At 46.6% G+C, this 23,879-nt stretch overlaps 1 protein-coding gene across 4 annotated transcripts in view; it reads left to right on the top strand.

Annotated features, from left to right (window-relative positions):
- Positions 1–23,879, top strand: part of LOC126259744 (protein amnionless) — a 139,796-nt gene that overhangs the window by 66,774 nt on the left and 49,143 nt on the right. For all 4 annotated transcript variants that reach the window (XM_049956733.1, XM_049956734.1, XM_049956730.1 and 1 more), the window contains exons 4-5: positions 2,072–2,324; positions 14,216–14,434. In XM_049956733.1, the coding sequence (XP_049812690.1) occupies positions 2,072–2,324; positions 14,216–14,434 (472 nt within the window). The remainder of the gene's footprint in view (positions 1–2,071; positions 2,325–14,215; positions 14,435–23,879) is intronic.

Raw genomic sequence — 23,879 nt, 5'->3', positions numbered from 1 at the left:
TCCGGCCGCCCTCCGCTCCCCCGTGCTGCACGTGCCACGAGGAACCGCCCCGCGCAGAGCACACAGCGCCCCCTTGGAATCGCTAGCAAACTAAAGATGGCGCTTGGCGGGAATTGAAATTAACTCTGCAAGCGACATTAAGAGAGAGAAGAATCGAACTGTGAGGGACACACAGTTCAACGGGTACCATCCCTATCACGTGCAACGAGTGCAAGGATTGTCAGCAGAGGATTTCTCTCTACGGGAAGGGTTTTGTCTATGGTTTTAGCACAAGGCCGATTTTTTGCTTTTGCATGCTCACTGTACATTCACAGACACACGTTCATTGGACCTATTTTCTTGTATTTCCTGACAGAAATCCGTCCCTGCAGTTTGTCGGTTTTATTCAAGTTCACTCTGTATACACGCATCCATTTTTATAATAGACTACTGGACATTAAAATTGCTACACTAGGAAGAAATGCAGATGATAAACGGATATTCATTGGACAAATATATTATACTAGAACTGACATGTGATTACATTTTCACGCAATTTGGGTGCATAGATCCTGACAAATGAACACCCAGAACAACCACCTCTGGCCGTAATAACGGCCTTGATACGCCTGGCCATTGAGTCAAACAGAGCTTGGATGGTGTGTACAGGTACCGCTGCCCATGTAGCTTCAACACGATACCACAGTTTATCAAGAGTAGTGACGGGCGTATTGTGACGAGCCAGTTGCTCAGACATAATTGACCAGACGATTTCAATTGGTGAGAGATCTGGAGAATGTGCTGGCCAGGGCAGCAGTCGAACATTCTCTGTATCCAGAAAGTCCCGTACGGGACCTGCAACATACGGTCGTGCAATATCCTGCGGAAATGTAGGGTTTCGCAGGCATCGAATGAAGGGTAGAGCCACGGGTCGTAACACATCTGAAATGTAACGTCCACTGTTCAAAGTGCCGTCAATGCGAACAAGAGGTGACCGGACGTGTAACCAATGGCACCACATACCATCACGCCGGGTGGTACGCCAGTATGGCGATGACGAACACACGCTTCCAATGTGCGTTGACCGCGATGTCGCCAAACACGGATGTGACCATCATGATGCTGTAAACAGAACCTGGATTCATCCTAAAAAAATGACGTTTTGCGATTCGTGCACCATCGCAGGCGCTCCTGTCTGTGATGCAGCGTCAAGCGTAACCGCAGCCATGGTCTTCGAGCTGATAGACCATGCTGCTGCAAACGTCGTCGAACTGTTCGTGCAGATGGTTGTTGTCTTGCAAACGTCCCCATCTGTTGACTCAGGGATCGAGACGTGGCTGCACGCCCCGTTACAGCCATGCGGATAAGATGCCTGTCATCTCGACTGCTAGTGATACGAGGCCGTTGGGATCCAGCGCGGTGTTCCGTATTACCCTCCTGAACCCACCGATTCCATGTTCTGGTAACAGTCATTGGATCTCGACCAACGCGAGCAGGAATGTCGCGATACGGCAAACCGCAATCGCGATAGGCTACAATCTGACCTTTATCAAAGTCGGAAACGTGATGGTACGCATTTCTCCTCCTTACACGAGGCATCACAACAACGTTTCACCAGGCAACGCCGGTCAACTGCTGTTTGTGTACAAGAAATCGGTTGGAAACTTTCCTCACGTCAGCACGTTGTAGGTGTCGCCACCGGCGCCAATTTTGTTTGAATGCTCTGAAAAGCTAATCATTTGCATTTCACAGCATCTTCTTCCCGTCGGTTAAATTTCGCCTCTGTAGCACGTCATCTTCGTGGTGTAGCAATTTTAATGGCCAGTAGTGTATGTGTGGACTATACACCTGTGGGTTTTCACGAGTTGCTAGAGAGTAAGTCAGGTTGGCAGCAGTTCTCCACGGTCAGTGTGGTTGGCGATAACTGCCCCACCCTGATCTGGTGCGTAGTAACACGCTGGTCAGCCGCAGTATTTTCGTTGCGCCTGATGGCAATCTGCGTGGACGTGGCCGGTTGTGGTTCGTCAGCCCCTAGTGCTGGACGGAGGACGCAGGTATTGTGTCTGGCTACACGAAGCGCGTGTGTCGGCAGGAGGTGGACCAGGAGTGGTGGCGCTTGCTGGTGGAGAGCGAGCCGGGCCGGCGGCAGTTCCGCAGCCCCGAGGGCTGGCTGTCGGAGGCGGTGAGCGTGGCTGGCGACTCGTGCCGGCTGGCCGCGGGTTGCCCCTGCCAGCGGCCGCTGGTGCTGCCCGCCGTGTGCCGCCACGTCGCGCCCTGCACGCCGCCGCACCTGCTGCCCTGCCTGCAGCCCGTCACGCCGCGCGGGCACTGCTGCCCCATGTGCGGTACGTACCACCCCACACCCTATCCCACGTACTACTCGTCACGAAAAGGTTCGTTTGAGCAGTTACCAGACAGCGCCAGACAACAGGCTGTACTGCGCATGCGCAGCTACGATGACGTAGGCAGTCCGTGCTCGGTGCTTGCTCTGCTCATACGCTTTTCGTCGCATTTCCGGTGGAATTTCGTGCGTGGTGGGGCATCACGTGACCCTGTGCAGCCCTGCGGCATGTTGTTGAGAGGACATACAGAGTTGCACTTAGAGCAATTGTTTTATCATATCCCACCCAGATAAAGGATGCACATAAGGAAGCAGTTCTTGGCAAAATATCGTTTCAAAATTAGACTCCACAGCTCGAAGTACCATAACATTTTGCTATGGGGTGACTTGGACAGATTTTTATTTAATTCGTAGTCTGCAGTATTGTTACGTAGCATTTCCAACAGGTTTACATCTACACAGCACTGCAAAAAAGCTAGTAGGATAGAATACAATTTTCTTGCCAAAAAAAAAAAAAAAGAAACAGTTTCTTGTGTAGCTTACACCGGAATAAAGGACAATAAAATTTCATGAATATTTCAAAATGTGTAAAAAATTAACGAGGTTGTCTGTGAGGCAAAGAAACTGTACAACTGACAGTTTATATTCTACTCTAGGAATAAATATGAAGCCATGTGGGGAGTTAAAACGATAAAACACGGTATGCTGCCAGTCTACAATTTACCACGGAATGGCATTCTATCAATTTAAGACGTAAACACAAATTAAGAAATAACTTCAGGCCTAGAGGGAGTACTAGACAAGTGCCTTGTGATCGAAAAACACTTTCACAGAAGGCAGATTTGTAAAATTCTGCTACAGCTGTCATTATATGGCTGGCTCTGAGCACTGTGGGACTTAACATCTGAGGTCATCAATCCCCTAGAACTTAGAACTAATTAAACCTAACTAACCTAAGGACATCACACACATCCATGCCCGAGGCAGGATTCGAACCTGCGACCGTGGCAGTCGCGCGGTTCCGGACTGAAGCGCCTAGAACCGCTGGCCACCGCGGCCGGCGGGCTGTCATTATATTTGAAACAAAATTTTAGTTCAAAACTACCGACCAAATTTGCTTACTTAGTCAGTTTCAAGTAAATGTTTACGTATGTTCGTGTGTATATAGCATTAAGAGATCTTACAGTGTCATAAAAGGAACAGGACATCAGAGACTACTCCAGCAGCATCGGAATTTCATAAACCATACTAAAATGCTTCATTCCGCTCTAACTGCACATTTCTATGTCCAGATGCACTCTGAAGTACCTGATATTCAGCTTTTCATGTGGTTTTCGTGATACCAATTTTCTTGGAGGTCTAGTACTGTATTCTCATGTTTGGTTCTTTACTATGGTATAATGTCATTCGTCCCAGAAAATGAAAATTTGCACTTGAAATTGAACGGAATTGAAAGTAGCCAATAGTGCGGAATGAAACACTTCGTTTAAAATAAACTAACTGCCTCAGCGGAAAAAAAATAATAGAATCAAACTTCTCTATAAAACAGACAGAAATACCTTCATTAAGACATTAATGGTTGATTGCTAATAACGTGGAAATAATATAAAATCAGAAAATTGAAACTACTAACTTATTTTGGTCTTTCATGGTTATGAGAATGTATATTAATTCACTTGATGGCTCCCGGCCACAGAAATCTGTTTTGATTTCATTTGACGCGGGAGCTGTAAACGAAGAGACCAACAATATTACGAAGACACGAAACATATACACGGGTCACGTGGGGAAGGACCCCCCCCCCCCCCATCTATAGCTCAGCTTGTATTCTCGACAACCTGTGACAAAATATTTTCACTGTGTGGGAGAACTAGGGAACGTCCTGACCAAGCCAACTGTCGATCAGTCTGTGTTTCGAGATAACTCATAACGACACGGGCAACATGTTGTGTTGCCTTACCTACTTGAAAGATCACGTCACAGAGACCTGGAATATGAGGCACGGCCTCTGGCCTCAACACGTCTGCTCTCTAAATTAGCGGCCCTGTGAATCAAAGGTGACTGTGTTGTGTGATCGATACCATCACGCCAGGTGACGGGCCAGTACGACGATGACGAATGCTGTGTGGCAACGTTCGTCCTCCTCGCGGCCCCCACACGTCCATCCTCATCTACACAAATACTTCGCAAGTCATCGTAGGGTACGTGGCAGAGGGTACCCCATACAACTACTAGTCATTTCCTTTCCTGTTCTAGTCGCGAATAGAGCGAGAGAAAAATATCTGTCTGTATGCCTGCGTCTGAGTTCTCATTTCTCGTACCTTACCTTCGTTGTCCTTAATAGAAATGTATGCTAATCGCAATAGAATCTTTCACCAGTCACCTTCAAATGACGGTTGTCTAAATTCGCTCAATAGCATTCCTCGAAAAGAACGTTGCCTTCCCTCCAGGGATTCCCATTTGAGTTCCCGAAGCATTTCTGTGGTACCAGAGTGTTGCTCGAACCTACTGTAACAAATGTAACAGCCCACCCCTGAATTGCTTTGAGGTCTTCCTTTAATCTAGCCTGGTGCCAGACACCAAGCACTGGGGCAATACTCAGCGTAGCAGTAGCTATCCTTTACAGATGAACCACACTTTCCTAAAATTCTCCCAATAAGCCGAAGTCGATCATTCGCCTTCCCTACCACTATCCTTACACGCTCGTTCCATTTCATATCGCTTTGCAAAGTGACTTCCAGATATTTAAACGACATAACCGACTCAAGCACAACACTACTAATGCTGTATTCGAATATTACGGATTGTTTTTCCTACTATCCTCATTGACTTACTTTGTTCTACATTTAGAGCTAGCTGCCATTCGCTACACCAAATAGAAATTTCGTCTAAGTAATCTTGTGTGCTTCTACAGTCACCAAACTTCGACACCTTCCCGCACACCAAAAAATCATAAGCAAACAGCCGTAGATTGTTGCCCACCCTGTCCGCCAGTTCATTTATGTACATAGAAAATAAAAGCCGTCCATCTCACTTCCCTGGGACAGTCCTGACGATACCTTTGTATCGAGGACAAAGTACTGCATTCCATAAATTAAGAAGTCTTCGAGCCACAAGCTCGTGATGCTGTTTGTACGAGGGTGAGTTAAATGAAAACCTTAAATTTGTAATAACAAATCGAAATTTCGCGCCGTTATCCTGTAAGTTGGTAAGCGTGCTACAAAGAGCGTGCAGAATGGCCTGTAGGGACAGAATAATGCAGATGCACACATACTGTCGCAGTATCAGTATAAAGATGGCCGCCCACTTGCGATTTGCACCAGGTAAGAACAGCTTTCTGTTATTAGGTTTTTGCGTAGTGAAGGTGTGAAACGTATTGAAATTCATCGAAGAATGAAGTTTCAGTACGGTGATGCATGTTCGTCACAGCAGCAAGTCTACGAATGGAGTAGGAAGTTCGCAAATGGTGTGACTTCAGTGGAAGATGCTCCTCGTCCAGGTCAGGCACAACGAGTTGTGACTCCACAGAACATTGCAGCAGTTGAAGCCATAGTGAAGATAAACCACCGAGTGACACTGAATGACATTGCAGCATGTTTACAGATTAGTCATGGGTCAGCACGCCACATTGTGCATTATGTGCTCCAGTTTTCAAAGTGTCTGCAAGATGGGTGCCACGGCAGCTGACTCATGAAATGAGAGAACGACGTGTTGATGCTTGTGAAGAACTTCTTCGGCGCTTTGAACGAGAAGGTGATGGCTTCCTTGCAAGAATCGTTACTGGGGACGAAAACTGGGTTCACTTCCACCAAACGGAAACGACGAGAGCGAGCGAGGAATGGCGCCATTCCTCATCACCAAAACCAAAGAAGTTTCGAACAGAACCATCATTAGGGAAGGTTATGCTGACTCTCTTTTGGGACGAAAAAGGCGTCATTTTGGAGCATTATATGCCTAGAGGGACCACTCGCACCAGCGCATCATACACGGATGTCCTAAATATCATCTGCGGCCTGCAATCAAATCAAAGCGACGTGGATTGCTGTCAGCAGGTGTCCTTTTGCAACATGACAATGCAAGGCCCCACACTGCCCGTAGAACAGCTGTAACAATCACAGACCTGCATTTTGAGTGTCTTCCTCATCCACCATACTTACCAGACCTTGCCCCAAGTGATTTCCATATGTTTGGATCACTCAAAGACGCAATGGGAGGAAAGAAGTTCCGTTCTGATGAAGAGGTACGCCACGCGGTACATGAGTGGTTGGGCGGGCTACCAAAAGAACTTTTTCTAAAGGAATTTATGCACTTTGTAAGCGCCGGAGGACTTGCATTGAGCGTGGGGGAGATTATGTTGAAAAGTGATACATCTTTGTACAACTTTTGCACAATAAATAATATTTAAAAAATATTTAAGTTTTTCACTTGACTCACCCTCGTAGAACCAAGTGCCCGATGTACAGTGGCGTCGTTGGAAGCGCTGCTCTCCTCTGCCAAGTAAGGGCAGGTGGCAACTGAGTCGCTGAGCTGAGAATCCGCGGACGTCTTCGCACTGTCCCTGTTGGAACTTGTCTTTCTGTAGCAAAGTGAATTTTCTGACACGAGATACGTAACGCGACTCTTCTACCTTCCATGGCTGATCAAACAATGTGTGTGTCCTCTCAGCTGCACGTCGCATGGGGCAAATGAAGTTCCGCGTAGCGTTGAGCAAGGCTCTCCTGATCCCACTGATTCCATAAACCTCAGTCTTAACAGGCGTCGATTCTACCACTATCGAATGTCAGGAAGTGCTGGTAAATGTTTTTCCTTCTTATAGGAGGCTTAACACGATCTTCTCACAAACAACACTGAAATGTGGTTTCTAGATGAGAAATCCGCTGTGTGCCGTATTTTACGAACCATAAGACGCAATTTTTTCTTCGAAAAATTGCCTCCAAACATCAGGTGCGTCTTACACTCGGAATTACTACAAAAATGTCCAGCGTTTGATTTAAAATTCCCGCCAGTCTTAAGAATGGGCATAAATTCGATACTGCGGGAAACATATCTCTATCTGGCAACACTGGATTCAACTGGCAGCAGCAGTGCACCGATGCGACGAACGTGAGTTGCGGGGATTCACAAGCTTGCTAACACTGTCTCCCTCCCACCCTGTCATCACAAACCTGGAACACTGTCTTGCCTGCGATGCGTCATTGCAGTCTACGGTGCCAGTGAACTTGAATTGAAAGTGATTTGTGTTATCGGTAACAGTACAGTATTTTTGTTAGTAGCTAGTTTCGCAATGGAAAAAATAACAGGTATTCGTATGACGCTGGTGTAAACCTACAAACTGTCTATCCCCCGATGTCTCATTGCAGTCTACGGTGCCAGTGAACTTTAATTGAAAGCGATTTGTGTTATCGGTAACAGTACAATATTTTTGTTAGTAGCTACTTCCGCAATGGAAAAAAATAAAAGGTATTCGTATGATGCTGGTATAAATTGAAAGTAATAGCATATGCAGAAGAACATGGAAACAGAGCAGTTCAGAGGCATTGCGGCTGCCCACCAACAGAAAAAAGAATTCCCGATTACAAAATTAAGGCTTTCGTAGCCACTTGTTGACAAACTGCCTATTGGCTTCTGTCTCGGGTTCTTCGGCCGATGTTCATCTAATGATTTTTCTGACGTTTCGCCAGCACGAGTGGCTGGCATTGTCAAAGCTTCACCCTCCATTGGCAATGGAGGGTGAAGCTTTGACAATGCCAGCCACTCGTGCTGGCGAAATGTCAGAAAAATCATTAGATGAACGTCGGCCGAAGAACCCGAGACAGAAGCCAATAGGCAATTCCCGATTGGCGGGCTAGAAAGGAAAAACTGAAAAAAAATGAGGAAAAATAAATGGGGGAATATAGGACTGAATGCAAAATGACCAAAACTAGAAGATGACGCATTGAAATGGACTCAAAGGCTCCGCCAAAATGGCATAGGAATTAATACAAAAATCATTCAAATACACGTTCGTAAGCTAACGCTTCAATGGAACTTAACAGTTGGTTGGTGCTACAGGTTTACAAAGCGTCATGGCACCGTAGACTGCAAAGTGTAGGATACACGAGGAAGAACAGTCCAATGAAATGTTGTGAGCTCCTCTCTTGTACGCAGGCTTGTACGAGCCTTTGCATTGTCATGAAGGAGGAGTTCGTTTACATTTTTGTGGCGACGAACAAACTGAAGTCGCTTCTTCAGTGTCCTCAATGCAGCACAATACACTTCAGAGTTGATCGTTGCACCATGAGAGAGGGCATCAAACAGATTAAGCCCTTCAGAGTCCCAGAAGATCGTTGTCTTGACTTTACCAGCTGACGGTGCGGCTCCGAACTTTTTCTTCAGAGGAGAGGTTGTGTGGCGCCACTCCATGGATTGTCGCTCTGTTTCCGGTTTGAAGTGATGAACCCATGTTTCATCGCCTCTGACGATGTTCGACAAAAATTGTCACGATCAGTCTCGTAACGCTCAAGCAGCTCCGCGCAAATGGCCCTCTGTTGCCCTTTATGGTCTTCTGTCAGGTGGTGAGGAATCCAGCGGCCATACACCTTTGAGTACCCCAACTGGTGGACGAGTGTGTCAGCACTGCCAAGAGAGATGTCTAGTTGAGCATCCGTGATACGTCACGGTGATTCCATACTACCAACTGGCATATACCCACACTTCAGTGCAATGACGTACGTACATGAAGGACGGTCACATGACTGTTATCTACCAGTTCTCGTCTACAGAGCTCCAAAACGACCAATGTGCCAATCCCTTAGTGCAACAATAAGGTTGTTGCACCAAGGGACTGGCTCCGTCGTCGACCACGGAGTGATGTCACCTCGTGAAAAGAGCACATTGGTCGTTTTGGAGCTCTGTAGACGACAACTGGTAGATAACAGTCACGTGACCGTCCTTCTTGTGCGTACGTCATTGCACTGAAGTGTGCGTATATGCCAGCTGGTTGAATGGAATCACCATGACGATGAAGGTCGGCGTGAAGACATGGCAGAATGGCAGGCAGAAGCTATCGTGCTTGGAGCTGCCCCTCACGACACGATGAATGAAAGTGCCCAATTTGTTGGTGTGTCGATGGAGTTTATGCAATTTGTATACAATGAATGGTGTAGCTATCGCAACCATCTAACATGGCGTAACAACGGTGTTCGTATAAAGATCCTAACTGACATGGAACAGAGACGAGTGTCACGCCTTGCCTGTGACAATGGGTTTCAAACCCGACAGTAGTTGCTACTATTAGTAAAAGCCAACCTCAACCGATTTCCAAGTGAAAATATGGATAGAAACTTTGTGTAGTGGACATTTGGAGTCAGGCATTTCGCAAAAGGCAGTTGCTCACAGCAACACATAAAGCTGCACGCTGTCAATGTTCCAGCCGGCCGCAGTGGCCGAGCGGTTCTAGGCCCTACAGTCTGGAACCGCGCGACCGCTACGGTCGCAGGTTCGAATCCTGCGTCGGGCATGGATGTGTGTGATGTCCTTAGGTTACTTAGGTTTAAGTAGTTCTAAATTCTAGGGGACTGATGACCTCAGAAGTTAAGTCCCATAGTGCTCAGAGCCATTTGAACCATTTTTGTCAATGTTCCAAACAATACAAAATTTGGAGTGCAGTGTGGTCTGACAAATAATGATTTTTGCTTATTTTCATCTGATGCAAGGCGGCGAGTGTACCGACAATCGAATGAGGCGAGTAACCTGCGGTGTGCTGAGGTCGTATTTCGGGCTGTCGGTGGTTGTGTGAAGCACTGGGATTGGTTTTCGTAGCGTGAGTTCGGCTCACTCACTCGTGAAAATGAACCAGGATGTTTATTACAACAATCTCGGTGACCAAAGATGGCCATTTCCTTTATATTTTCATGATGAGCATGCTGTGGATACTCTCGTCTTCCAAAACTACAAAAGCCAGGTTCGCAGAACTAGATACATAGGTTCTTAGTATGACAAACACTAAAGCATTCTATCGTACCTCGACAGCCTCGCTAAGCCATCCGATCCTACGATTTTGGAACAGGGGGTGAAATGTAGGAGTTACTATCCCCGCAGTTTGGTAGGTCTATATCATCAAGGAATGGCTTCAGCTGGACATGACATACTTAAAGGAACTTGACGACTCTCTGCCCCACGAAACTGAGATCCTTGTCAAGGTTAAAGGCGACGTTAGACGATATTAGGGTGACTCCTTTTTTTTCAGATGTGCTTACCTCGTATTACAATGTGACAAAAGTCATGGGCTACCTCCTAACGTCGTTTCGGTCCTTCTTTAGCCTGGTGTAGTGCTGCAACTCGACGTGGCACGGATTCAGAAACTCGATGGAAGTCCTCTGCACAAATACTGAGCCTTGCTGCCTTCATAGCCGTCCATAATAGCGGAAGTGTTGCTGATGCAGGAAGTTGTGCACGAACAGATCTCTCGATTATGTCCCGTCAGTGTTCGGTGGGATTTACGTCGTACGATCTGCAAATCATTCGCTACAATTGCCCAGAATGTTCTTCAAACCAATTGTGAACAATTGTGGCCCGATGACACTGCGCATTGGGATCATGAAGACCATGAATGGCTGCAAATGGTCTTCAAGGAGTTGAGTTGGACCAGAGAACTCAGTCCATTTCATGTAAGCACGGTCCACACCATTATGGAACCACCACCAACTTACATGGTGCCTTGTTGGCAGCGTGAGTCATGGCGTCGTGAGGTCTGCGCCATTCTAGAACACAACCATCAGCTCTTGCCAACTGAAATCGTGACTCATCTGACCAGACCACTGCTTTCCAGTCGTCTACGGTCCAACCAATATGGCTCAAATGGCTCTGAGCACTATGGGACTTAATTTCTGAGGTCATCAGTCCCCCAGAACTTAGAACTACTTAAACCTAACTAACCTAAGGACATCACACACATTCATGCCCGAGGCAGGATTCGAACCTGAGACCGTAGCGGTCGCGCGGTTCCAGACTGTAGCGCCTAGAAGCGCTCGGCCACTCCGGCCGGCCAACCAATATAGCCACGAGCCCGGGAGAGGTGGTGCAGGTGTTGTCGCGCTATTAGCAAGGGCACTCGCGTCGGTCTTCTGCTGCCATAGCCCATTAACGCCGCATTTCGCCGCACTGTTGTAGCGCTTCGAGAATTTCGGGGTAAATTCTAGAAACACTTGGCTCTCCGCCGTCTCGAACACCCGATATATTAATGACGAGGGTCAGTGAGCCTTTTTATTGCGCCACACTTATCAGTGTGTGCAGGAGGGACAGCTGTCACCAGAAGCCAGGAGCTTCAGACGAGCGGCCCCGACAAGTGGTTACCAGCAGCGCCTTGTAATCTATATCAAAAAAGTCACAGAGTGTTTTTATAATGTTCCGTGGTTTGTGGTGTCATGAGAATTGTTACAGAGATTCTTACTTCATGTCTTGGCATGAGGCAGCACGCATGTAATTGTATGGGTGTTTCGGCGATTCTGACATTTACCTTGGAATCAGTTGGCTTGCTGGAGCTTGTACAGAATAATTGTTACTTTAGGGATGAGAGTTGAAAATATATTGTTGTTTAACTGAAAAGATTCTACGAGTACATGATTTATTTCAAGAATAGAGAGTTTGTTAATATTATTGCCTTTAACCTGATACAGTCTTCAGAGATGAATTAAACGGTGAGAGTGACGTAGCTGATGACCCAGAGAAGAGGATCGGCTGCAGGCACAACGTATGAGTCAACTGGAAGAGACGTGTGAGTCGTGCAACCCAACACAGCAGTCTCGTGTCGTCCAAGAAAGCGTCAGACTGTCTAACAGATACGTTCATCGTACGTCCCATATTGATTTCTGTGGTTTATTTCATGCAGTGTTGCGTGTTTGTTGTGACTGACAGCTCTAGGCAAAAACCGCTGCTCTCGGCCGTTAAGTGAAAGCCTTCGGGCACTGCATTGTCTGTGGTGAGCGGTAATGCCTGAAGTACGGTATTCTCAGCACACTGTTGACACTGTGGATAGCGGAATACTGAATTCCCCGACGATTTTCAAAATGGAATATCCTATGCGTCTAGCTCGAAGTGCTGCTCTGCATGCATTGTCTTTTAATTCCTGTTGTGCGGCCTTAATCACGTCTGAAACCTTTTCACGTGAATCTCGTGAGTACGAGGGTCACTCCAAAAGAAAAGCACACTATTTTTGTAAAAATACAGTTTTCATTCTGCATGTGTGAAAGTTTTACAGTGTTTAGATACATCCTTCCCGCTTGTTTTCAAACTTAGTTCAACCTGTTCCCGTGAGTGGCGCCGTCACAGCATGTCTTCAAGATGGCTGCTACACTTTTACGTTCGTCATAAACAACGTGCTGTCGTTGAATTCCTGTGCTCCGAAAACGAGACAGTGGGAAACATCCACAAGAGGTTGAAAAAGGTGTATGGAAATGCTGCTGTCGATCGCAGTACAGTTAGTCGGTGGGCAAGCAGGTTACGTGATGAAAGCGGGCACGGCAATATTGAGGATTGTCCTGGCAACGGCAGGCCTCGTACTGCACACACTCCAGACAATGTGCAGAGGGTTAAAGAATTGGTGACTGCTGCCAGACGCATCACAGTGAACGAATTGCCACGCTATGTTGGGATCGGGGAAGGAAGTGTTTGCAGCATACTGAAAGTGTTGACGTTAAAAAAGGTTTGTGCCAGGTGGGTTCCCAGGACGCTGACAGTGGCTCGCAAAGAAAAAAGAAAGATGGTATGCAGCGAACTTTTGGAACAGTACGAGAATGGTGGAGATGAATTTCTTGGAAGAATTGTGACAGGTGATGAAACATGGCTCCATCATTTTTCACCAGAGATGGAGAGGCAATCAATGGAGTGGCATCATACAAATTCACCCAAGGAAAAAAAAGTCAAAACCACAACTTTTGCTGGAAAAGTTATGGCTACGGTGTTTTTCGATTCCGAAGGACTCTTGCTTGTGGACATCATGCCAAGTGGAACCACCATAAATTCTGATGCATATGTGACGACACTGAAGAAACTTCAAGCTCGACTGGGTCGTGTTCGACCACATCGGCAAAAGCAGGATGTTTTGCTGTTGCACTACAATGCACGGCCACATATCAGTCCAAAAACCATGGAAGCGATTAAAAAACTCGGATGGACAACACTGAAACATCCGCCTTACAACCTGACCTGGCTCCATGTGACTATCATCTCTTTGCGAAACGGAAAGACTCTCTTCGTGGAACAAGGTTTAAAGATGATGACTACCTTGTGCACGCTGCCAAACAGTGGCTCCAACAGGTTGGTCCAGAATTTTAGTGTGCGGCCACACAGACGCTGGTTCCAAGATGGCGTAAGGCAGTTGAGAGGGATGGAAATTATGTGGAGAAATGAAAATATTGTTTCTAAAGGATGTATCTACACACTGTAAAACGTTCAAACATGTAGAATAAAAGATGGATCTATAAAAAATAGTGTGCATTTCTTTTGGAGTGACTCTCGTAAAAATGGCAGCTACGCCAATGCATTGCCCTTTTATGCCAGCCGGTGTGGCCGAGCGGTTCTAGGCGCTACAAGCTGGAACCGTGCGACCGCTACGGTCGCAGGTTCGAATCCTGCCTCGGGCATGGATGTGTGTGATGTCCTTAGGTTAGTTAGGTTTAAGTAGTTCTAAGTTCTAGGGGACTGATGACCTAAGATGTTAAGACCCATAGTGCTCAGAGCCATTTGAACCATTTTTTGCCGTTTTATACCTTGTGTACGCGATACTACCACCATGTGTATATGAGCTTGTCGCTACCCCACGACTTTTCTCACCTCAGTATAGGTGGATTTTCGTATTAGTTTTCCCCCTGGCAGAAGAGAATTCCGGGCATATTGTGAGTTCGACTGTGTTTGCAGGGGCATACCTGCTGCTGGACGTGGACATCGATACGTTCTGGCTGCAGCGGCTGCGGCGCACGCTGCCGCGCTTGCTGCCGGAGGGCGTGGTGCCCTGGGCGTCCAACGTGGACGTGGACGCCCACAGCCTCCTCGTGCAGGTCGTGCTGGCCGACGCTCAGGGGTTCGCCGGCGCCAGCGCCGACGCCGCCGAGGACCTGGCCGACGCCCTGCTCGCAGGTGCCCGTACAAACTAACTGCTCGCCACGCTTCCTGTTGTTTTTGGCCGGAAGCCTCTTCCCCAGGAAATACAGGAATTCGTTACGTACGGCCAACTTCGTATCAGAGATAGAAGTAAACTTGCATTCTCACTGTAAACCAACCAGCTTAACGCCCGCTGCTTCGCATGGTCTGCACAAATCTTTTTATGTTGCTCTATTCGATTTTTTGTGTTGTTCACAAATTGCTACACCTTCACTCTAATTAAGGCCATAAAAGTGTAGTCTTTTCCAAATGTAATTCTGTCCAAATGGCGATTCTGGTAGCTGGAGCCCAAGGTTTTTGTTAATCATAACTTTTGCGTTCTTGTGGTGATACACTACTGGCCATTAAAATTGCTACACCAAGAACAGATGCAGATGATAAACGGGTATTCATTGGACAAATATATTATACTAGAACTGACATGTGATTGCATTATTACGCAATTTGGGTGCATAGATCCTGAGAAATCAGTACCCAGAAAAACCACCACTGGTCGTAATAACGGCCTTGATACGCCTGGGCATTGAGTCAAACAGAGCTTGGATGGCGTGTACAGGTACAGCTGCCCATGCAGCTTCAACACGATAGGACAGTTCATCAAGAGTAGTGACTAGCGTATTGTGACGAGCCAGTTGATCGGCCACCATTGACCAGACGTTTTCAATTGGTGAGAGATCTGGAGAATGTGCTGGCCACGACAGCTCTCAAACATTTACTGTATCCAGAAAGGCCCGTAAGCACCTGCAACCGGTGGTCATGCATTATCCTGCTGAAATGTAGGGTTTCGCCGGGATCGAATGCAGGGTACAGCCACGCGTCGTAACACATCTAAAATGTAGCGTCCACTGTTCAAAGTGCCGTCAATGCGAACAAGAGGTGACCGAGACGTGTAACCAATGGCACCCCATACCATCACGCCGGGTGATACGCCAGCATGGCGATGACGAATACACGCTTCCAGTGTGCGTGCACCGCGATGTCGCCAAACACAGATGCGACTATCATGATGCTGTAAACAGAAACTGGATTCATCCGAAAAAATGAGGTTTTGCCATTCGTGCACCCAGGTTCGTCGTTGAGTACACCATCGCAGACGCTCCTGTCTGTGATGCAGGGTCAAGGGTAATCGCAGCCATGGTCTCCGACCTGATAGTCCATGCTGCTGAAAACGTCGTCGAACTATTCGTACAGATGGTGGTTGTCTTGCAAATATCCCCATCTGTTGACTCAGGGATCGAGACGTGGCTGTATGATACGTTACAGCCACACGGATAAGTTGCCTGTCATCTCGACTGCTAGTGATACGAGGCCGTTGGTATCCAGCACGGCGTCCCGTATTAACCTCCTGAACCCACCGATTCCATATTATGCTAACAGTCATTGGATCTCGACCAACGCGAGCAGCAATATCGCGATACGATAACCCGCAATCGCGATAGGCTACAATCCGACCTGTATCAAAGTCGAAAACGTGAAGGTACGCATTTCTCCTCCTTACACGAGGCATCACAACAACATTTCACCAGGCAACGCCGGTTAACTGCTGTTTGTGTATGAAAGATCGGTTGGAAACTTTCCTCGTGTCAGCACGTTGTAGGTGTCGCCACCGGCGCCAATTTTGTTTGAATGCTCTGAAAAGCTAATCATTTGCATATCACAGCATCTTCTTCCTGTCGATTAAATTTCGCGTCTGTAGCACGTCATCTTCGTGGTGCAGCAATTTTAATGGCCAGCAGTGTATTACTATTTAAATTTTCATCCCCTAACTCAAATTTCTGTATATTTAACTGAGAAGTGAAATACCATGTTTCATAGATCTAGCGCTATTTTTTTAATTTAAGGAAGTACTTTCTTAAAAATTTTCATCCTCTATTTCACACCCTCAGGGGCTGAATTTACAAAAACAGTCAAACGTGTATTTTTTCCTGATCGGGATAGCAAATTTTCATAGATTTAGCGTTGAAAATGCTTTCATAATGAAATAATTTCACAAAGAATTTCATCCTCTATTCCACTCGGAAAGGGAGCTGAATTTCCAAAACCACTGAAACAAGTATTTTCTATTTCTAACCGAGAAGTCAAATACCAATTTTCATAGATGTAGCCGTAAAAATGCCTTAGTAATTCTTTAATAACGATTTATTTTCAAAAAAACTTTCAACTACTATTGTACTCCTTAGTGGCTGAATTTCCAAAGATCCTGAAACACGTATTTTTTTATTTCTGACAGAGGAACCAGATACCAATTTTCGTGGTTTTCGCTTCAAACTTCGCTTAATAGCGACATATTTTCATCCCCCTATTTCACCCCCTTGGGAGTGGAATTTCGAATAATCCTTTCTTAAACGATGCTTACAGTGTAAGATTCACATCCGCTGCAAATTTCAAGTTTTTATCCTTGGCGGTTTGGGCTGGGCAGTGTTGAGTCAGTCATACATTGCCTTTTATACAATACATATACACTATTTGATCAAAAGTATTCGGACACCCCCAAAAACGTACGTTTTTCATATTAGGTGCATTGTGCTGCCACCTGCTGCCAGTGCTCCATATCAGCGACCTCAGTAGCCATTAGACACCCTGAGAGAGCAGAATGGGGGGCTCCGCGGAAATCACGGACTTCGAACGTGGTCGGGTGATTGGGTGTCACTTGTGTCACACGTCTGTACGCGAGATTTCCACATTCCAAAACATCCCTAGGTCCACTGTTTCCGATGTGATGGTGAAGTGGAAACGTGAAGGGACACGTACAGCACAAAAGCGTACAGGACGACCTCATCTGTTGACTGACGGTGACCGCCAACCGTTGAAGAGGGTCTTAATGTGTAATAGGCAGACATCTATCCAGACCATCACACAGGAATTCCAAGCTGCATCAGGAGCCATTGCAAGTAGAGTAGTGCCACTGTGTAGTCCCAGCAGTAAAATTCGGAGGTGGTGGTGTTATGGTGTGGTCGTATTTGTCATGGAGGGGGTGGACCCCTTGTTGTTTTGCGTGGCACGATCACAGCACAGGCCTACATTGATGTTTTAAGCACCTTCTTGCACTGAAGAGCAATTTGGGGATGGCTATTGCATCTTTCAACAACATCGAGCACCTGTTCATAATGCACGGCCTGTGGAGGAGTGGTTACACGACAATAACATCCCTGTAATGGACTGACTGCACAGAGTCCTGACCTGAATCCAATAGAACACCCTTGGGATGTTTTGGAACGCCGACTTCGTGCCAGGCCTCACCGACTGACATCTATACCTCTCCTCAGTGCAGCAGTCCGTGAAGAATCGGGTGCCATTCCCCAATAAACCTTTCAGCACCTGATTGAACGTATGCCTGCGAGAGTGGAAGCTGTCATCAAGGCTAAGGGTGGGCCAACACCATACTTAATTCCAGCATTACCGATGGAGGGCGCCACGAACTTGTAAGTCATTTTCAGATAGGTTTCCGGATACTTTTGATCACATGGTGTAGACAGATAGACGACGCTGTGTCTCCATTTGTGAGCTGGACAATGCTGTTTGCATATGTTCTCCAATCTGTCAACATGCCCGAAGGGTCATTACAAGCTCAGACTTTGGTGCATTCTCACTTAACGGCAAGAAGGGCTGCCAGCGCGGTAAGGGTAAGATGACCGCCAAAGCGACGTACATCTGAGCGACGTCACCAAAATTTCGACCTATACCTTGAGACACCAAAACGTTGAAGAGCTTCCTCTTAGCGATAATGCGCGGTCAGCATGAGCCGATTTCCTATGCCTACAAATCATGGCTTGTAAGTACCCTGAGGAGAATGCACGTTTCCTTTTTAGAGTCAGCTGGGAGGGCTGTTACTCAAACAACAACTAACCGCCGCCAGACCTGAAGTTTGGCGTCTAGGCGTCCATTACGAGCAACGGTACCGTTTAGTTCTACGGTGCGGATAGGGTTTGAGTTGAAGAAAAACCAGAATGGAACGTGATTAATGGTACCGGGTCCTCTTCACCGTTGAGTGCAACACTTCTCTGTCGCCTGATGATGAATGTGTAATGAAGGCATCATCGTACATAACAGACAAGCAGGACTAAGGGTTCAGCGGGGAGGTGACTCTGTCGTGGTCTGGGGCAACATCATGTGCGGATGTTTCTTTTATAGCCTAATGGGGATTGCTCACAACAACAAAAAAAGTTGAAATAGCTCTGAGCACTATGGGACTTGACATCTGAGGTCATCAGTCCCCTAGAACTTAGAACTACTTAAACCTAACGAACCTGAAATCACACACATCCATGCCCGAGGCAGGATTCGAACCTGCGACCGTAGTGGTCGCGCGGTTCCAGACTGAAGCGCCTAGAATCGATGGGCCACAACGATCGGCGGGGGTTGCTTACCAGGCAGCTTTCTTAAACATTATACTTACATGTTGTCAAACAAGTCGACTGACTTTGTACCGTCAGCTCCCCCATATTTACGGCTCCGACATACTTTAGATGCCTTCCGTCCGACCATGGGAAACCGTTACGCAGGGTTTCTTAAGTCCTTTTACGCACTTTAAGAGCTAGCACAGATGGCCAAGTAATAAAAAATGTGAACAGGACCACATGGGCCGGCCGGAGTGGCCGTGCGGTTCTAGGCGCTACAGTCTGGAACCGAGCGACCGCTACGGTCACAGGTTCGAATCTTGCCTCTGGCATGGATGTGTGTGATGTTCTTAGGTTAGTTAGATTTAATTAGTTCTAAGTTCTAGGCGACTGATGACCTCAGAAGTTAAGTCGCATAGTACTCAGAGCCATTTGAACCAATTGACCACGTGACCAGAAACATATTCTTCCAATGTTATACACGTAACACCTCTGCTACTCTCGCTGTATTTCTGCCACCTCACCAGCAAAGAGAGGAGTACCATTATTCTGGTATTGTTTCTATGTCTACTGCACACTTCGGTGAAAACTTTTTACCTGCGCACAAGGTTTCGCTACACACGCTCATACTCATCTGGTAGTCCAACATCCACCGCTGCCATATCTCGTACCACCGCGCCTGCCGCCGACACCCCTGAGGTCCCATGTTGTCTCCACCCACCAAGTATGATCTAAAAGATTCAGAAAACCTGCAGTTTATGGAACTAAACTGTAGAGGATGATTTTACAATGTTACAGAATGTCAAACGATGTACAGACAAAACTTAAAGGTACCGAAAAGTTATGAAAATTTTTTCACGGAAATCGCCGGCCGCGGTGGCCGAGCGGTTCTAGGCGTTTCAGTCCGGAGTCGCGCTGCTGCTACGGTCGCAGGTTCGAATCCTGCCTCGGGCATGGATGTGTGTGATGTCCTTAGGTTAGTTAGGTTTAAGTAGTTCTAAGTCTAGGGGACTGATGATCCCAGATGAAGTTCCGTAGTGCTTAGAGCCATTTTTTTCAGGTAAATCAATATTTATAGGGCTATGGCTACTTTTCCGTAGCTCATAAATGACAAGTCAGAAGAACATGACAATAATTCATTCATACATATAATGTTTACATTGTTGAGATTTCATGGAGTTGCTTCGTCCAAACGAAGCATGTTGGTCGCAAGTTCCGGTAACTGCATCGAGAAAAAACCCGTCATAGGTTTGGATAGTGTACTCTCCCGGGTTTGGTGAGCAGAGCTTCTATGCGATTGTGGCGCAGCTTTGCTTGGACCTGTCTGCCACCTACTGTAAACACCAACCAATAAGTCTTCCAAGCGGTTGCTTGTTTCGTCGTCCGCTCATGGCTGCACGTTCAGGCTACAGGCGACTTTCATAGGTTGCGCTTGTTAATAAAAAATCTTTGACGTGATTTATTGACTAAACCATAGGGCAGTATCGTCTGTAAATTATCTGTACTTTCTTGTGACGTCGTTTCTGGACACGTCGTAAAAAGAGCCTGTATACACCGAGGTGACAAAAGACATTGAACACCACCTAATATCATGTCGGACCTCTTTTTGCTCGGCGAAGTGCAGCAACTCGACGTGGCATGGACTCAACAAGTCGTTGGAAGTGACCTGCAGAAATATTGAGCCATGCTGCCCCCGTAACTGTCCATAATTGCGAACGTGTTACCGGTGCAGGATTTTGTACACGAAATGACCTCTCGATTATGTCCCATGAATGTTCGATGGGATTCACGTTGGGCGATCTCGATGACCAGTCCATTTGCTCGAACTGTCCAGAATGTTCTTCAAGCAATTGCGGACACTTGTGGCCTGGTGACGTGGCGCACAGTCATCCATAAAAGTTCCATTGTTTGAGAACATGAAGACCATGAACGGCTACAAGTGATCTCCAAGTAGCCGATCATAACCATGTCCAGTCAGTGACCCAGTACATTTCATGTAAGCACGCCCACACCATTATGGAGCCACCACCAGCTTGCACAGTGCCTTGTTGACAACTTGGGTCTATGGCTTCGCGGGGTACACGCCATACTCGAACCCTACGATCAGCTCTTACCAATTGAAAACAGGACACATCTGACAGACGATGGTTTTCCAATCGTCCAGCGGCCAGTCGATATGGCGACGAGCCCAGGAGTGGCGCTGTAGGTGATATCGTGCTGTTAGCAAAGGCACTCGCATCCGTCGTCTGCTGTCATAGCCCATTAAACCCAAGTTTCGCCGCTCTGGTCTAACGGATACATTCGTCGTACATCCCACATTGATTTCTGCTGTAATTTCACACGGTGTTGCTTGTCTATTAATGCTGACAACTCCAGGCAAACACCGCTGCTCTCGGTCGTTAAGTGAAGGTCGTCAGCCACTGCGTTGTCTGTGGTGAGAGGTAATGCCTGAGATTTGGTATTCTAGGCACACTCTTGACATTGTATATCTCGAAATGTTGAATTCCTTAACGATTTCCGAAATGGAATGTCCCATGGGTCTAGCTCTAACTTAGCATTCCGAGTTCAAAGTCTGTTAACTCTCGCCTGTCGGCCTAAATCAGATCAAAAACCTTTTCATATGAATCAGCTGAGTACCAATGACAGCTCTGCCAATCCACTGCCCTTATATACGTTGTGTACGCGATACTACCGCCCTCTATATATGTGCAAATTGTTACTCCATGACTTTTGTCACCAGAGTATATATTCTCCAGAGAAGGAATATACAGACGGATGGAACGATGAGATCCTGCACTTCATGTGGTTCAAAAATACCCTGTAATCTTTGTAGGACACACTTTGCTTGGTCAGCCTATGCTGGCTATTTCAAATCCGACAGTCAGGCAGGCTACCTGTACACGTGGAACTCTGCACCCTACAGACACATACGCAGCCACGCCCATGGCATCTCGTAACGTGGTCAGATCCCGTGGTCAGCGTCCCAGCTCTTAAGTCACCAACAAGCAGCCTCTCTGCCCGTAAATCTTTCGTATATACAGAACCGGGAGAATCACCTCATTTCGTGCCTAGACTTGCATGGTTTACTGTTCTAGACTGATCTGACATTTCCTTGTGACAGTCACGTACTGTATCCCTAGACTTGACATACAACGGCTAGGCTATTCGAAGTAGCCGGCTTACATTTTTTATACGTGTCTGCTCCATTTTGGGTGTAAAAAGTGATGTAATAAACTCCTTTTCTAAACGGACCTGTAATAAATAATCATCATTGGTCAGCAAGATAAGTCCCCTCTGAGTGCCGTCTACATCTACATCTACATCTACATCTACATCCGTACTCTGCAAGCCACCCGACAGTGCGTGGTGGAGGGTACCTTGAGTACCTCTATCGGTTCTCCCTTCTATTCCAGTCTCGTATTGTTCGTCGAAAGAAAGACATCTGCATCTACATCCATACTCCGCAAGCCACGTGACGGTGTGTGGCGGAGGGTACCTTGAGTATCTCTATTGGTTCTCCCTTCTGTTCCAGTCTCGTATTGTTCGTGGAAAGAAAGATTGTCGGCATGCCTCTGTGTGGGCTCTAATCTCTCTGATTTTACCCTCATGGTCTCTTCGCGAGATGTACGTAGGAGGGAGCAATATACTGCTTGACTCCTCGGTGAACGTATGTTCTCTAAACTTCAACAAAAGCCCGTACCGAGCTACTGAGCATCTCTCTTACAGAGTCTTCCACTGGAGTTTATCTATCATCTCCGTAACACTTTAGCGATTACTAAATGATCCTGTAACGAAGCGCGCTGCCCTCCGTTGGATCTTCTCTATCTCTTCTATCAACCGTATCTGGTACGGATCCCACACCGGTTAGCCATATTCAAGCAGTGGGCGAACAAGTGTACTGTAACCTACTTCCTTTGTTTTCGGACTGCATTTCCTTAGGATTCTTCCAATGAATCTCAGTCTGGCATCTGCTTTACTGACGATTAATTTTATATGGTCATTCCATTTTAAATCACTCCTAATGCCTACTCCCAGATAATTTATGGAATTAACTGTTTCCAGTTGCTGACCTGCTATATTGTAGCTAAGTGATAAAGGATCTTTCTTTCTATGTATTCGCAGCACATTACACTTGTCTACATTGAGATTCATTGCCATTCCCTGCACCATGGGTCAATTCGTTGCAGATCCTCCTACATTTCAGTACAATTTTCCATTGCTACAACCTCTCGATATTCTACACCATCATCAGTCCAATCACAGAATTGGTCTGATAGTCCATATGCTCTTACTTTGTTCATTAAACGACTGTGGGGAACTGTATCGAACGCCTTGCGGAAGTCAAGAAACACGGCATCTATCTGGAAACCCGTGTCTATGGCCCTCTGAGTCCCGTGGACGAATAGCGCGAGCTGGGTTTCACACGATCGTCTTTTTCGAAACCCATGTTGATTCTTACAGAGTAGATTTCTGGTCTCCACAAAAGTCATTATACTCGAACATAATACGTGTTCCAAAATTCTACAACTGATCGACGTTAGAGATATAGGTCTATAGTTCTGCACATCTGTTCCACGTCCCTTCTTGAAAACGGGGATGACCTGAGCCCTTTTCCAATCTTTTGGAACGCTACGCTTTTCTAGAGACCTACAGTACACCGCTGTAAGAACGGGGGGGGGGGGGGGGGGGGGGGAGCAAGTTCCTTCGCGTACTCTGTGTAAAATCGAACTGGTATCCCATCAGGTTCTGCGGCCTTTCCTCTTTTGAGCGATTTTAATTGTTTTTCTACCCCTCTGACATCTATTTCGATATCTACCATTTTGTCATCTGTGCGACAATCTACAGAAGGAACTACAGTGCAGTCTTCCTCTGTGAAACAGCTTTGAAAAAAGACATTTAGTATTTCGGCCTTTAGTCTGTCATCCTCTGTTTCAGTACCATTTTGGTCACAGAGTGTCTGGACATTTTGTTTTGATCCACCGACCACTTTGACATAAGACCAAAATTTCTTCTCATCCACAGCGTTGGCAGCACCTGTGCAGTGTTCCCATTTTTGCTCTACACAGATCCCACAAGTATCGCCG

This window comes from Schistocerca nitens, chromosome 5, assembly GCF_023898315.1.
Source record: "Schistocerca nitens isolate TAMUIC-IGC-003100 chromosome 5, iqSchNite1.1, whole genome shotgun sequence".
In the NCBI taxonomy this organism is placed as follows: Eukaryota; Metazoa; Arthropoda; class Insecta; order Orthoptera; family Acrididae; genus Schistocerca; species Schistocerca nitens.
This window is presented reverse-complemented; position numbering and strand designations above follow the sequence as displayed.